The sequence below is a fragment of the Zalophus californianus genome, chromosome 4, assembly GCF_009762305.2.
Source record: "Zalophus californianus isolate mZalCal1 chromosome 4, mZalCal1.pri.v2, whole genome shotgun sequence".
NCBI lineage: Eukaryota > Metazoa > Chordata > Mammalia > Carnivora > Otariidae > Zalophus > Zalophus californianus.
In genome coordinates this window covers 41961128-41974298 of record NC_045598.1, presented here as the reverse complement: position 1 = coordinate 41974298, position 13171 = coordinate 41961128, and the positions used below count along the sequence as shown (strand labels likewise).

General features: G+C 36.8%; 1 protein-coding gene across 14 annotated transcripts in view; it reads left to right on the top strand.

Annotated features, from left to right (window-relative positions):
* TUT4 (terminal uridylyl transferase 4) overlaps positions 1 to 13171 on the top strand; it is a 127140-nt gene that overhangs the window by 69323 nt on the left and 44646 nt on the right. For 13 of the 14 annotated variants that reach the window (XM_027577007.2, XM_027577015.2, XM_027577082.2 and 10 more), the window contains exons 10-12: positions 8581 to 8700; positions 8879 to 9091; positions 12718 to 12892. In XM_027577007.2, coding sequence (XP_027432808.1) covers positions 8581 to 8700; positions 8879 to 9091; positions 12718 to 12892 — 508 coding nt within the window. The remainder of the gene's footprint in view (positions 1 to 8580; positions 8701 to 8878; positions 9092 to 12717; positions 12893 to 13171) is intronic. The other variant, XM_027577090.2, reaches the window with a different exon arrangement.

The window sequence follows — 13171 nt, the reverse complement described above, 5'->3', positions numbered from 1 at the left end:
TTCAAATAAGTTCTTTTCTTTTTTTTTTAAAGAGTGAGAAACAGCATGAGAGGGGAGAGGATCAGAGGGAGAAGTAGGCCCCCCGCTGAGCTGGGAGCCCTATGTAGCTCAGCCCAATTGAGCCACCCAGGCGCCCTCAAATAAGTTATTTTCACTTGTGGAAAAAAAAGTGTGGTCTATAAACTTTCTTTCCTAAAGTGGCTCTTAGAAAAGAGTGCTCAAACTTACATTGATTCTAAACAGTCAGTGAAGGACACTAAACATGCATACAAAGCTGGTTGCAGAGTAGTTCTTTCCTTTTTCCAACACAACAGTGTCTGATTTTTGGCAGTTGTGTTAGTTACAAAGAGCTTTATTTATGATTTTCATTTTCTGAGTTTATTGTAAGAAACCTAGAAATAATTCCTGGTATATATTTCCTCTCAAAGATTTTTTTTTTTAGGGGCGCCTGGGTGGCTCAGTCATTAAGCGTCTCCCTTTGGCTTGGGTCATGGTCCCAGGGTCCTGGGATTGAGCCCCACATCGGGCTCCCTGCTTGGCGGGAAGCCTGCTTCTCCCTCTCCCACTCCCCCTACTTGTGTTCCCTCTCTCGCTGTGTCTTTGTCAGATAAATAACTAAAATCTTTAAAAAAAAAAGATTTAAAAATTATTTTATTTTATTATTATTATTTTTAAAGATTTATTTATTTGTCAGAGAGAGCACAAGTAGGGGGAATGGCAGGCAGAGGGAGAAGCAGGCTTCCTGCTGAGCAATGAGCTCAATATGGGACTCGATCCCAGGACCCTGGGATCATGACCTGAGCTGAAGGCAGATGCTTAACTGACTGAGCCACCAGGCGTCCCTCAAAGATTTTTTTTTTTAATTTTTTTTTTTTTTAATTTTATTTGTCAGAGAGAGAGAGAGAGAGAGAGAGCACAAGTGGGGGAATGGCAGGCAGAGCAAGCAGAGCAGGCAGATGGAGAAGTAGGTTCCCCACTGAGCAGGGAGCCTGATGCGGACTCAATCCCAGGACCCTGGGTTCATGACCTGAGCCGAAGGCAGAAGCTGAACCAACTGAGCCACCCAGGTGTCCCTCAAAGTTTTTTTTTTAAACAGCTTTATTTATCTTGAAGTTTAACCCACATTGCACATCTTGTAATAAAGCACAGATTTTCCACAATTTGATACCTTACAAAAATTCTAGTATATAAACATAATTTATTCTTGTAACTGATGTAATAAGATTGCTGATGACTATTGTCTGGTAGTCTCCTCTTAAGTAGCTATAGTTTTAGCATTCCAGTAATAGGAAATAGTTTTTTAGTGAAGCCTCTTAAAACACTTTAGCCTTATCAGTCTCTTATAGTCAAGTTTCCTGACTGAGAGCCACTTTTTGTGGTTAACATAAGAATTAATTTTGGCAGTATTTGACATCTGAAAAAGATCCCTGGAGATAGCTACATGCAAAAAAATGAAACTGGACCAGGTTCTTACACCATATACAAAAATAAACCCAAAATGGATTAAAGACTGGCGTGCCTGGGTGGCTCAGTTGGTTAAGCATCTGCCTTTGGCTCAGGTCATGATCCCAGGGTCCTGGGATCAAGCCCCGCATCGGGCTTCCTGCTCCGCGGGAAGCCTGCTTCTCCCTCTCCCTCTGTCCACTGCTCTGCCTGCTTGTGTGCGCATGCATGCACGCATGCTCTCTCTCTCTGCCAAGTAAATAAAATCTTTAAAAAAAAATGGATTAAAGACCTAAATGTGAGACCTGAAACCATAAAACTCTTAGAAGAAAACATAGGCAGTAATCTCTTTGACTTTGGCCTTAGCAACCTTTTTCTAGATGTGTTTCCTCAGGCAAGGGAACAAAAACAAAAGTAAACTGTTGGGACTATATCAAAATAAAAATTTTTCATACAGCGAAGGAAACCATCAACAAAACAAAAAGGCCACTTTACTTGAAAGGGAGAAAATATTTGCAAATGACACGTTTGATAAGTGCTTAATATCCAGAATATATAAAGAACTTCTACAGCTCAACACCAAAACACCAAATAATCTGATTAATAATGGGCAGAGGACCTGAATAGACATTTTCCAAAGAAGACACACAGATGGCCAACAGACAGATGAAAATATGCTCAACATCACTAATCAGGGGAATGCACATCAGAAGCACAATGAGGGGCGCCTGGGTGGCACAGTCGTTAAGCATCTGCCTTCGGCTCAGGTCGTGATCCCAGGGTCCTGGGATCGAGCCCCGAATCAGGCTCCCTGCTCAGCGGGAAGCCTGCTTCTTCCTCTCCCATTCTCCCTGCTTGTGTTCCCTTTCTCTCTGTCTCTCTCTCTCCCTCTTTCTCTCAAATAAATAAAATATTAAAAAAATTAAAGCACAATGAGATAGCACCTTACACCGAGTCAAAATGGCTAGTATCAAAAAGATAAGAAATAACAGATGTTGGCGAGGATGTGGAGTAAAAGGGACCCTCTTATTAGTAGGAATGTAAATTGGTGCAGCCACTGTGGAAAATTGTATGGAGGTTCCTCAGAAAATTAACATTAGAAATAACATTTGATTCACTGATTCCACTACTGGATATTTACCCAAGGAAAAAGAAAACACTAATTTGAAAAGATATATGCATCCCTATGTTTATGCAGCATTATTTACAGTAGCCAAGATATGCAAGTGACCCAAGTGTCTATTGATAGATGCGTGTATAAAGAAGGTGTGGGTGTGTGTATGTGTGAGTGTGTATATATATAGATCTTGCTATTTGTAACAACATGGGTGGATATAGAGGGTTTATGCTAAGGGAAGTAAATTAGAGAAAGACAAACAATATGATTTCACTTATGTGGAATCTAAAAAACAAAATAGCAGAGAATAAACTGGTGGTTGCCAGAGCAGAGGAGAGTAGGGTGATGGACAAAAAATGGGTGAAGAGGAGTGGGAGGTACAGGTTTCTGGTATGGAATGAATAAGTTACATGACTGAAAGGTATAGCATAGGGAATATAGTCAGTGGTATTATAATAGTATTGGTGGTAACAGATGGTAGGTATACTTGTGAGCATAGCATGACATACAGAGTTGTTGAATCATGTATACCTGAAACTAATGTAACATTGTATGTCAATTATACCTAAATTAAAAAGGTTCTGAGGACCAACTGACAGGTAATAAAAAAAATAATCTCCTACAAGGAAAAAAGAGCTTCCTAGGTTTTTAAATTTTTGTTTTTTATTCTATGTATAAATACAGCTTGGGATGCCTGGGTGGTTCAGTTGGTTAAGCATCTGCCTTTGGCTCATTCATGATCCCAGGGTCTTGGGATCGAGTCCTGCATAGGGCTCCTTGCTCAGCGGGGAGCCTGCTTCTCTCTGCCTGCCACTCGCCTTGCTTGTGCTCTCTCTCTCTCTGACAAATAAATAAAATCTTAAAAAAAAAATACAATGTACAACTTGATAACTTGATATATGCATAATTGTGAAATGATTACCAACCTGTTACCTCACGTAGCTACCTTTATTGTGTGTGTGGTGAGAACACTTGGGATGTACCTTCTTAGCAAATTTTAGGTATATAGTATAGTAGTGTTACCTATAGTCACCATGCTATATACATTAGATCACCAGAACTTACTCATTTTATATAACTGAAATTTTGTATCCCTTGACCAAAGTCTCTCCCATTTCCCTCTCCCCAGCCTCTGGTAACCACCATTTTAACCTCTGCTCCTATGAGTTTGACTATTTTAGATTCTACATAACAGAGATTAGCATTTGTCTTACTGTGTCTGTTTTCTTTCACTTAGCAAAATGTCCTGTAGGTCCATCCATGTTATTGCAAACGGGAGAATTCTCTTTTTTAAGGCTGAATAAAATTCCATTGTATGTGTATACCAACTTTTCTTTATCTGTTGATAGACATTTAGGTTGTTTCCACAGCTTGGCTAGAAGATCCCTCCCTGTGTTTTAAGAGCTCTCTTGTAAACTTCCTAAATGTTATTACTCTGTGAGATGTCTAGTAGTGTTAACTACTATGTATGCTTACACAAACAGTTCCTTGCAGTTACCAAGAAGTTTCTCATTAACTTGACTTAGTCATTAGGCAGCATACCTCCTGTCCTAGGACTCTGGATAAAAGGGAATTTATTCTAGTGGAAAAATTGAAGCTCTTTTTATAAGTGTTTTTTATCCTTTCATTTTAAATTGTATTCCTTTTTTTTTTTCAAGTAAGCTGTATGCCCAACGTGGGGCTTGAACCATGACCCCAAGTACAAGAGTCATGTTCTGTTGGAGCCCCAGCCCCTGTATTCTTAAATTTGCCAAGGCATTAAACTTTAGTGATTATTATCTTTATTATCTAAATAAAAAATAAAAATTAAAAAAATCCAAGTATAGACCAGTCTTATGTAAATGCAAAAGTCTAAATGAAATATAAACAAGTGGAATATATTAGTGTATCAAAAGGTTATATGCCATGACTATACAGGATTTATTTCAGGAGTATGAGAATGGTTTAATATCATGATATCTGTTAACATAATTTATTAACAATTTGAAGCAGAAAAAACATGGATGCCGAAAAGGCACGTTTTCATTTAAAAAACCCTCTTAAACTAGTAAAGGAAATTGATGAAGACTGTTTACTAAAAAAAAATAACAAACATCATTCTAAACAGTAAATTACTCAAGCAGTATGTTTAGAATTAGAAGTATTACAGAGATGTTCACCAGTAATGTCGTACATTGTTTTGGGAGATTTAAACATGCAATAAGAAAATGAAATAATATAAATATTGAAGAAATAATAAAATTTTTTTGAAGATATGATTGTATACCTATACAACTTTAGTAAGAAAACTGTTGGGATTAATAAGAGAATTTGTTAAAAAACAGAATTTGTAAGATGACAAATTACAATATAAACATAAAATAATCAGTAGGTTTTCTCTGTCATGGAAATAACCTGGTAGAGTGGAAATGGAAAAATATTCCTTAGTGATAGTGACACAAATTATAAAATATTAAGGAATAAACTTAATAAAGGTACAGAGAGAATCATATTATTGAAAGGTAAAAATGAAATCTGAACAAATTCGTTTATTCAGCAAACATTTGTTAAATGCTTCCTATGTCCCAGACACTGTTCTAGGCGCTTGAAATATCTAACAAGACATACAGTCTTGCTGTCACAAAGCTTGCATACTTGTGGAAGAATCAGCCAGTAAATAAATATAAGTAACACAATATCTGATAGATTTTAGCTATAAAAATGAGATGATGTGATAAGCGGGTGACATTACACCAGATGGTTAGGGAAGGTCTCTTTGAGGAATTGATATTTAAACTCAGACCAGCAGCAGCCAGCCACTTGAAAGTCTCAGGGAATAGCATCCAACAAATAGCTAGTACAAAGCTTCTAAGAGGTACGAATGAGCTTGTGAGGAACAGAAAGGAAGGTAGGAGTGGCTGGAATGAAGTGAGAGTGAATGTTTCTGTGGTAAGGCATTTGGATTTTTTTTTTTTAAGATTTTATTTATTTGTCAGAGAGAGGGGGGGGAGCTTGAGCAGGGGGGGAGGAGCAGAGGGAGAGACAGACTCCCCGCTGAGCAAGGAGCCCAATGCAGTACTCAATCCCAGGACCCTGGGATCATAACCTGAGCTGAAGGCAGCCGCTAAACCAACGGAGCCATCCAGGCATCCCGGGAATTTGGATTTTAATTGCAGTGAGAAAACAGTTTTAAAAAATGGTGTATGGGGCGCCTCGGTGGCTCAGTTGGTTAAGCGACTGCTTTCGGCTCAGGTCATGATCCTGGAGTCCCAAGATCGAGTCCCACATCGGGCTCCCTGCTCAGCAGGGAGTCTGCTTCTCCCTCTGACCCTCTTCCCTCTCGCGCTATCTCTCATTCTCTCTCTCTCAAATAAATAAATAAAATCTTAAAAAAAAGTGGTGTATGATTTGATGTGATTTATGCTTTGGAAAGATCTTTCTGGGATAAAGACTATAAGGAAGGGGCCCATTAATCAGGGTGCTGCAGTAGATCAGCCAGATGTGATAATGGTCTGTGCTAGGTTAGAATGGATATAAAGCATAGTAGACAGATTTGGGATAAGTTTTGGAGGTGAGAACTGTAAAGGTTTTGGTTATGAGAGTTCAGGGGAAGTGAGTAATTGATGAGAACTCCTCTGAATTTTTGGAAAATGCAAAGATACAAAGTTCTTAGATAAGGAGATGGTACCCCTAAAATGTAAAATCATCTTAATTTTCCCAAATGTACAGTAATTTCAGTTAGAATTACCAAGAGTTTTTAAAAAATTTGATAAAATGGTCTTAAAATTAGTATGGAAGAATGAGAATAGCCAAAAGAATTCAGAAAGAGAACACTAATGAAGGGGACCTACTTTACCACTATAAAACTGCTTACTCAAGTATATGCCTTTGGCATAGGAATAGACAAATAGATCTGTGGAACAGAATAGGAGGCCCAGAAGTAGATCCTAGTGTAAATGGAATTTTAATGTATGAAAAAAATAAAATATTTCATTTCAATGATAAAACAATGACTTGATAAGTGGTGCTGTCACAACTGTATTTTTTTATTTTTTATTTTTTTCACCGTATTTTTTTTAAATTTAATTTTGTGTTTTTTAATTCAATTAATTAACATGTAGTGTATTATAGTTTCATAGGTAGAGTTTAGTGAACAACTGTATAGTTCTTGAAGAAAATAATGTTGGATCCTTAGGACACTAAATGCAAAAATAAATTCTACTTAAATGAAAAATCAAAATTTTAGGAGAAAATTTAAGAGTATGTATCTGTACTATGGTTTGGGGAAACTTTTTTACCATGACAGGAAACCTAGAAGCTATATAGCAAAAGCATATTTAAATATATATACATTAATATATTTTATCTGATAAAGGTCAAAATAAAAACAGATTGGGAAAAATATCATTGTTCTAGTGCATGTGTCAGATTTAAAGGATTATTAACTGTAATGTAAATTGATATGCAGTGTATACAAATAGAAAAATTGGCAAAAGATTCAATAGGCAGTTCAGCAAAGAGCAAGTCTGAATGGTTAGTAAACATGAAAATTGTGTAATCTCTTAACATTGAGGAAATGCAAATTGAATAATTATTAGATAATTATATCTCACACATCCCATTGGCATGTTTTTTTTTTTTTTTAAGATTTTTAAAATTTATTCATTTGACAGAGCAGGGAGAGCACAGGCAGGGGGAGTGGCAGAGGGAGAGGGAGAGGGAGAAGCAGGCTCCCCACAGGGAGCCCGATGCGAGCAGGGAGCCTGATGCGAGCAGGGAGCCCGATGCGAGCAGGGAGCCCGATGCGAGCAGGGAGCCCGATGCGAGCAGGGAGCCCGATGCGGGCCAATCACAGGACCCTGGGATCATGACGTGAGTCAAAGGCAGATGCTTAACAAACTGAGCCACCCAGGCGCCCCCCATTGGCATTTTTTTAAAGTGGTAATACTTAATGTTGGAAAGTGTTATGTGTACACACTCACGTTACTGGTGAAAAGAGGAATTTTTATAGTGATTTTGGAAAACAGTCTTACTAAAATTCAAATACATCACATTTTTATTTTTATTTATTTACTTATTTTTTAAGATTGATTTATTAGAGAGAGTGCAAGTGAGCGTAGGGGTGGGGAAAAGCAGAGAGGGAGAGAGAAACCCAAGCAGACTCAGCGCTAAGCACAGACACCAACACGGGACTCGATCCCATGACCCTTAGACCTCGACCTGAGCTGAAACCGAGAGATGGATGTTTAACCGATTGTGCCACCCAGGCACCCCTCTATCACACATTTTTAAATCCAGCAAACACATCTTGGGAAAATAGTTCATATAAATAAGAACCAGTAATTAGGAAATATATATAAGGGTGAAACAGCATTGCTTAAAGTGGCAAAAATTGGGAACAAAATGTGAATGTCCTTGGGTAGGGAGATTATTGAGTAGCCATCCAGATCATAGACTATAATTTAAGCATTTAAAAGAATGATAGGAAAATAAATAAATAAATATGTTAGATCTGTACTAATTGACTTAGAGGAACTTTGTTAGTATATTGTTAAGGGAGAAGAATAATACACAGAGATGTGTATAATACACAATTTTGGTAAGAGAATGACATAAAACAAAATCCTGCATTTATATAGAAAATAGAAATATATAGGAATACATTTGTATATGGTTATTAGAGTATAGAAAAAGGCATGAAAGAGTTTATAGACTATTATTAACATTGAGGCAGAAGTAGAAGCAAGGTAAGAAAATAATATTTTAAAAATGTGTACAGAGTAAAAGCACTATGTATGATTGATATTCCATTTAACTAAAATATATATATATGACTATATGCAATAAAGAAATGAATGGAAAGATTGTCACCAATGTGTTAATAGTTATTTCAGGGTGGTGAGATTTCAGGTCATTCCTTATAATTTTTGTTGTTTAAACGTTTTACAGTGATCATAGTAGGAAAAAAATCTACTTATATTATGAGGGGAACAAAGAAAATTAAAGCTAATGGCAGTAATTTCTCCCCCTTTGTTTTACAGTTATGCTATATTGACTCCCAAACTGATGGTGGAATCCCTTCTTACTGTTTTGCTTTAATGGTGATGTTTTTTCTACAACAAAGAAAACCCCCTCTTCTTCCTTGCTTACTTGGAAGTTGGGTAAGCATGAATTTGTGACATATATGTGCATGCATATATGTAGTTTGCTCTTACAGAGTGCTCTGTTCAAACATTTTAAGCTGGAAATCTGGTTTGTTTGTTTGTCCATCTTTTTGTTTTTGTTTTTGTTTTTTTTAATAATTTTTCCACTACCAATTTGGAATGCCTTTTTATATAGATTGAAGGCTTTGACCCAAAAAGAATGGATGACTTTCAGCTGAAGGGCATAGTAGAAGAGAAGTTTGTGAAGTGGGAATATAATTCAAGTAGTGCAACTGAGAAAAACTCAATTGCTGAGGAAAACAAAGCTAAGGCAGACCAACCAAAAGATGATACCAAGAAGACAGAAACAGACAACCAAAGTAATGCCATGAAGGAAAAACATGGCAAAGTAAGCTTTTTTTTGTTTTTGTTTTTGGCTTTTCTATCTGTAGAATTTGTGATGCCTTCGATTGAAGCTCTTTAATAGTAGATTGACTGACTTTGCATAAGCCTCTTGGCCTCATTTTCCTCATCTGTGAAGTGAGGGGTTGATCTGGTTTAGTTTTTTAGTGCTTAGATTCCCTAATGAATTTATACCTCCTTTTGGAAGATGTATATTGTTTGAATCATGTCATGGTAATTCTTTGTATCTTTTTCATTTAGACAAGAAAAATTTCCTTCAGGAGTTGGGCTGTGATCAAAACTTTAGCATATGGGAATTATGTTGCCAGATTGGTGGAAAAATAAAGGCCCTTTCCTCCATTAGGGGGTGGCTTGCTTATTTAATCATTCAACATTCTTTTATTAAGGACCTGCTATGTGCCAGACATTATTTTGAGGGCTAGGGGACCAAAGAATATTCATGGATTGTGTACTCCAGAAGTATGTAGTCTTCTGAAATAGACAGACATATTATTACAGAAATAAAAGCATTACTGAAATGATTGCTCTAGCTATATTGAATTATATATACTTCCCTGAACAGTCATTCTTAGTCCCTTTAATTCTCCCACTTTCCTAGACTTCTTTCTCCTCTCCAGTAAACCACCGATACTCAGCTAATGATTTTGCTTATTACTTCACTGAGAAAACTGAAGAAGTCAAAAGAGAACTTCTACATACTCCCACCACCACCTGCTGCTGTCTGCACTCGCATAGTCTGCTTTGCTGCCTGCTTTCATAAAGAACTTCCCATGTTGCTATCTAATTTTCTCCACTTGTGTATTTACTCCCATCCCTTCTTGTTTATTCTAGAACACTGCTCCAGCAATTCTTCTCTTTCCTTCCTAAGTTAGCAATTTTTCATTCAGTGAGCAAACATGCTTTTATTTCTCCCATTTTAAATAAAAATATGGACATCATTTCCCTTCCCGGCCATCCCTTTGCCCCCTTTTGCAATAAAACTTCTTGAAAGAATTGTCCATATTCACTATTTCTGACATCTGTTTCCTCTTAACTCGCTGTAATCAGGCTTTGACCCTCATCAACCTACTAAAACTTGTATGTCAATATCATTATCTTCCACATTGCTAAATCCAATTGTCACTTCTCAATTTTTATATTTTTGATGTATCAGCAATATTTGCCAGTGGATTATTTTCGTCTCTGAAAAATTTCTTAACTTGACTTTCTGGCTAGCACACCCATGGCTGATTATTTCTTCTCAATCTCCTTCCCTGGTTTCTCCTTTCCTCTTTAGCCTCTTAATGTTGGCATGCTCCCGAGCTCAATCCCTGATCCTCTCCCCTTTCTTCTGTATCTACACTCCCTTGGTGATCTTATCCAGTTGTATGGGTTTTACATACCATCTGTATGATACTCCCAAATTTAAATCTTCAGCCATACCACATTCCTGAATTCTATAGTTGTATCCAGTTGCCTATTTAATGTCTCTCCTTAGATGTCTAATAGAGATCTTAAACTTAACATGGCTAAATCTGGACTCCTGGTCTTCCTCTTTATCCACATGGCAGTGTTCACATCTAAGTTGATGGCACTTCATCCTTTTAGTTGCTCAGTCAGAAGCCTCGTAATCATCCTTTACTTCTCTCTTTTATACCCTGTATCAAATCTGTCTGGAAATCCTGTCATTTCTATTTCAAAATATATTTAGAATTTGACCACTTCTCACCACCTGCACCGTTAACATGCAGGTCCTAGCCACCATCATCTTTGGCTTGGATTACTACCATAGCCTCATAATGAGTTTCCCTATATCTACCATTTTTCTTTATACAGTTGACCCTTGAATAACATGGACTTTGCAGGTCCACTTATGCGGATATTTTTTTCAGTATAGCATATTACTGTAAATGTATTTTTCTCTTATAATTTTCTTTTCTCTAGCTTACTTTATTGTGAGAATACAGTACATAATAAATATATAAAATATGTATTAGTTGACTGTGTTATCAGTAAGCCTTTTGGTCAATAGCATGCTGTTAGTGGTTAAGTTTTGAGGGAGTCAAAAGTTATATGCAGATATTGACCTCATAGGGGTCGGTGTGCTCCTAACCCCTATGTTGTTCAAGAGTCAACTATAGTCTGTTCTCAGCACAGCAGTCAAAATGGTTCTTCAAAAACTGAAGTCATATCATGTCCTTCCTCCTCTCCACACTCAAAATGCTTCAGTTGGTCCTTATTTAATTTAGAATAAAAGTTGAGGAGTTCTTTCTGACTATCCCTTTGTTTTTTTCTTCTCTTCTTACCCTTTCTCTACCACACTAGCTTTCTTGATTTTCTTTAGCTAGTCACACTTCTGTTTATTGTGTTTGCTCTGTCTGTTCCTATTCCTAGAACACTTTTCCCTCTTCTTCATATCGTACCTTTTTAACAAGACCTATCCTGACCACGCTATTTAACAATGAAACCAGGTCATACTCCAATACTCCCATTCTTCTACTCAACTTTTTTTTTTTTTTATTTCCACAGCACTTTGCTTTTTCTAACTTGCTATGTAATTTACTTGTTTTTTGTTATCTTCTTCCCCTGGAAAGTAAGATCCACTAAGGCAAGATCTTGAGGTTTTTTTTCACGGATATATCCCAAGTGCCTGGCACATAGTAGGCACTCAGTGAATAGTTGTAGAATTGAATGAGTGGATGACTGTTTCATGTCTTTATGCTCCTTAGTGGTCACTTTTAGCCAGTCTTTATCTAGCTAATTCCTTTAGAATACAGGTGTTACCTCTTTTGTTAAAACCCCCCTAATTTACAGGCCCATTTTAGCACATAGTCTTTACTGTAATTGTTAAATTATCTCTTCCTCTCCTAATACTATGTGAAGGTAGGACCTTACCTTATTTGAATGGCAGTATGGTAGGTATAGTGATTAGCAACATAAATTCAGTAGCCAGGTGGTCCTGAGTCAAATCCTTGCCCTGTAGTATCTACTTCATAGAGTTGTTAGAATTAATAGTTACTATATGTGCAGCACTTAAAAAGAGTGAATGATGCATAGTGACCATTATGTTTAAGCGTGAGTGCTCATTATTTTTTTTATATCCCCAGCACAGTGCCAGGGATATAGTAGGTTCTAAATAAATGTTTGCTGAATGAAGGAATTAGCTTTTGAAAGCCCAGGGCATTTACTTAGATTTTTAAAGTAATTACCACAATAAGGAGCTGTAATAATTGTTGTGTAGTGGTTTGCAACCTTGGCTGCACATGAGAATCACTTAGGGGGCTTTAAAAATCCCATTGCCCAGTCCATCGCCCAGGTCAGTTAAATTGAATCTTGGGAAGGGTATGAGAGGTAGGAATGGTATGGAGCTCATTAGGTATTAGTGTATTCTAATGCTCCCAGTGTGATCTGATGTGCAGCCAAGGTTGAGAGTCACTGGTTTAGTGGGAAGAACATAAAATTCTAGGAGTCAGTAAACTAGGACTGTGTTTCCAGCTGTGTCACAAACTGCTTTTTGGCAAGTTAACTTCTTTATGCCTCAGTTTTTGTAAAGGTAATCTCTAAGGTCTTTTTAAACTGAAAATTCAATGATTCTGTAGTTTGTGAAACTTAAAAGTATTTTTTCTTTTCCAGTCTCCTTTAACATTGGGAACACCAAATCAGGTATCCCTGGGACAGTTGTGGTTAGAGCTGCTAAAATTTTACACACTGGATTTTGCTTTGGAAGAATATGTAATATGTGTACGGATACAAGATATTTTAACAAGAGAAAACAAAAACTGGCCTAAAAGGCGAATAGCCATTGAAGGTGAGATGATATATTTCATTTGGAGAATATGTTTTTGTGTGCCACTCATCATTTGTTTCTAATACAGTGTTATAAATTATATCCCTTGGCTTTGTAGCACTATATATGCCACTAGGTTTTCATTATATATGTCAGGTAAATTCTTTATCAAGTCCATGATAGTTTTATAGAATTAATACTGATTTTAAGGTTTCAAATTTATATGTTGATTAGGGTTATTAGCTTATTACATGCCTTTATTAATTGCTTTGAAAAATTTCAAAAATATAGAAAAACAGA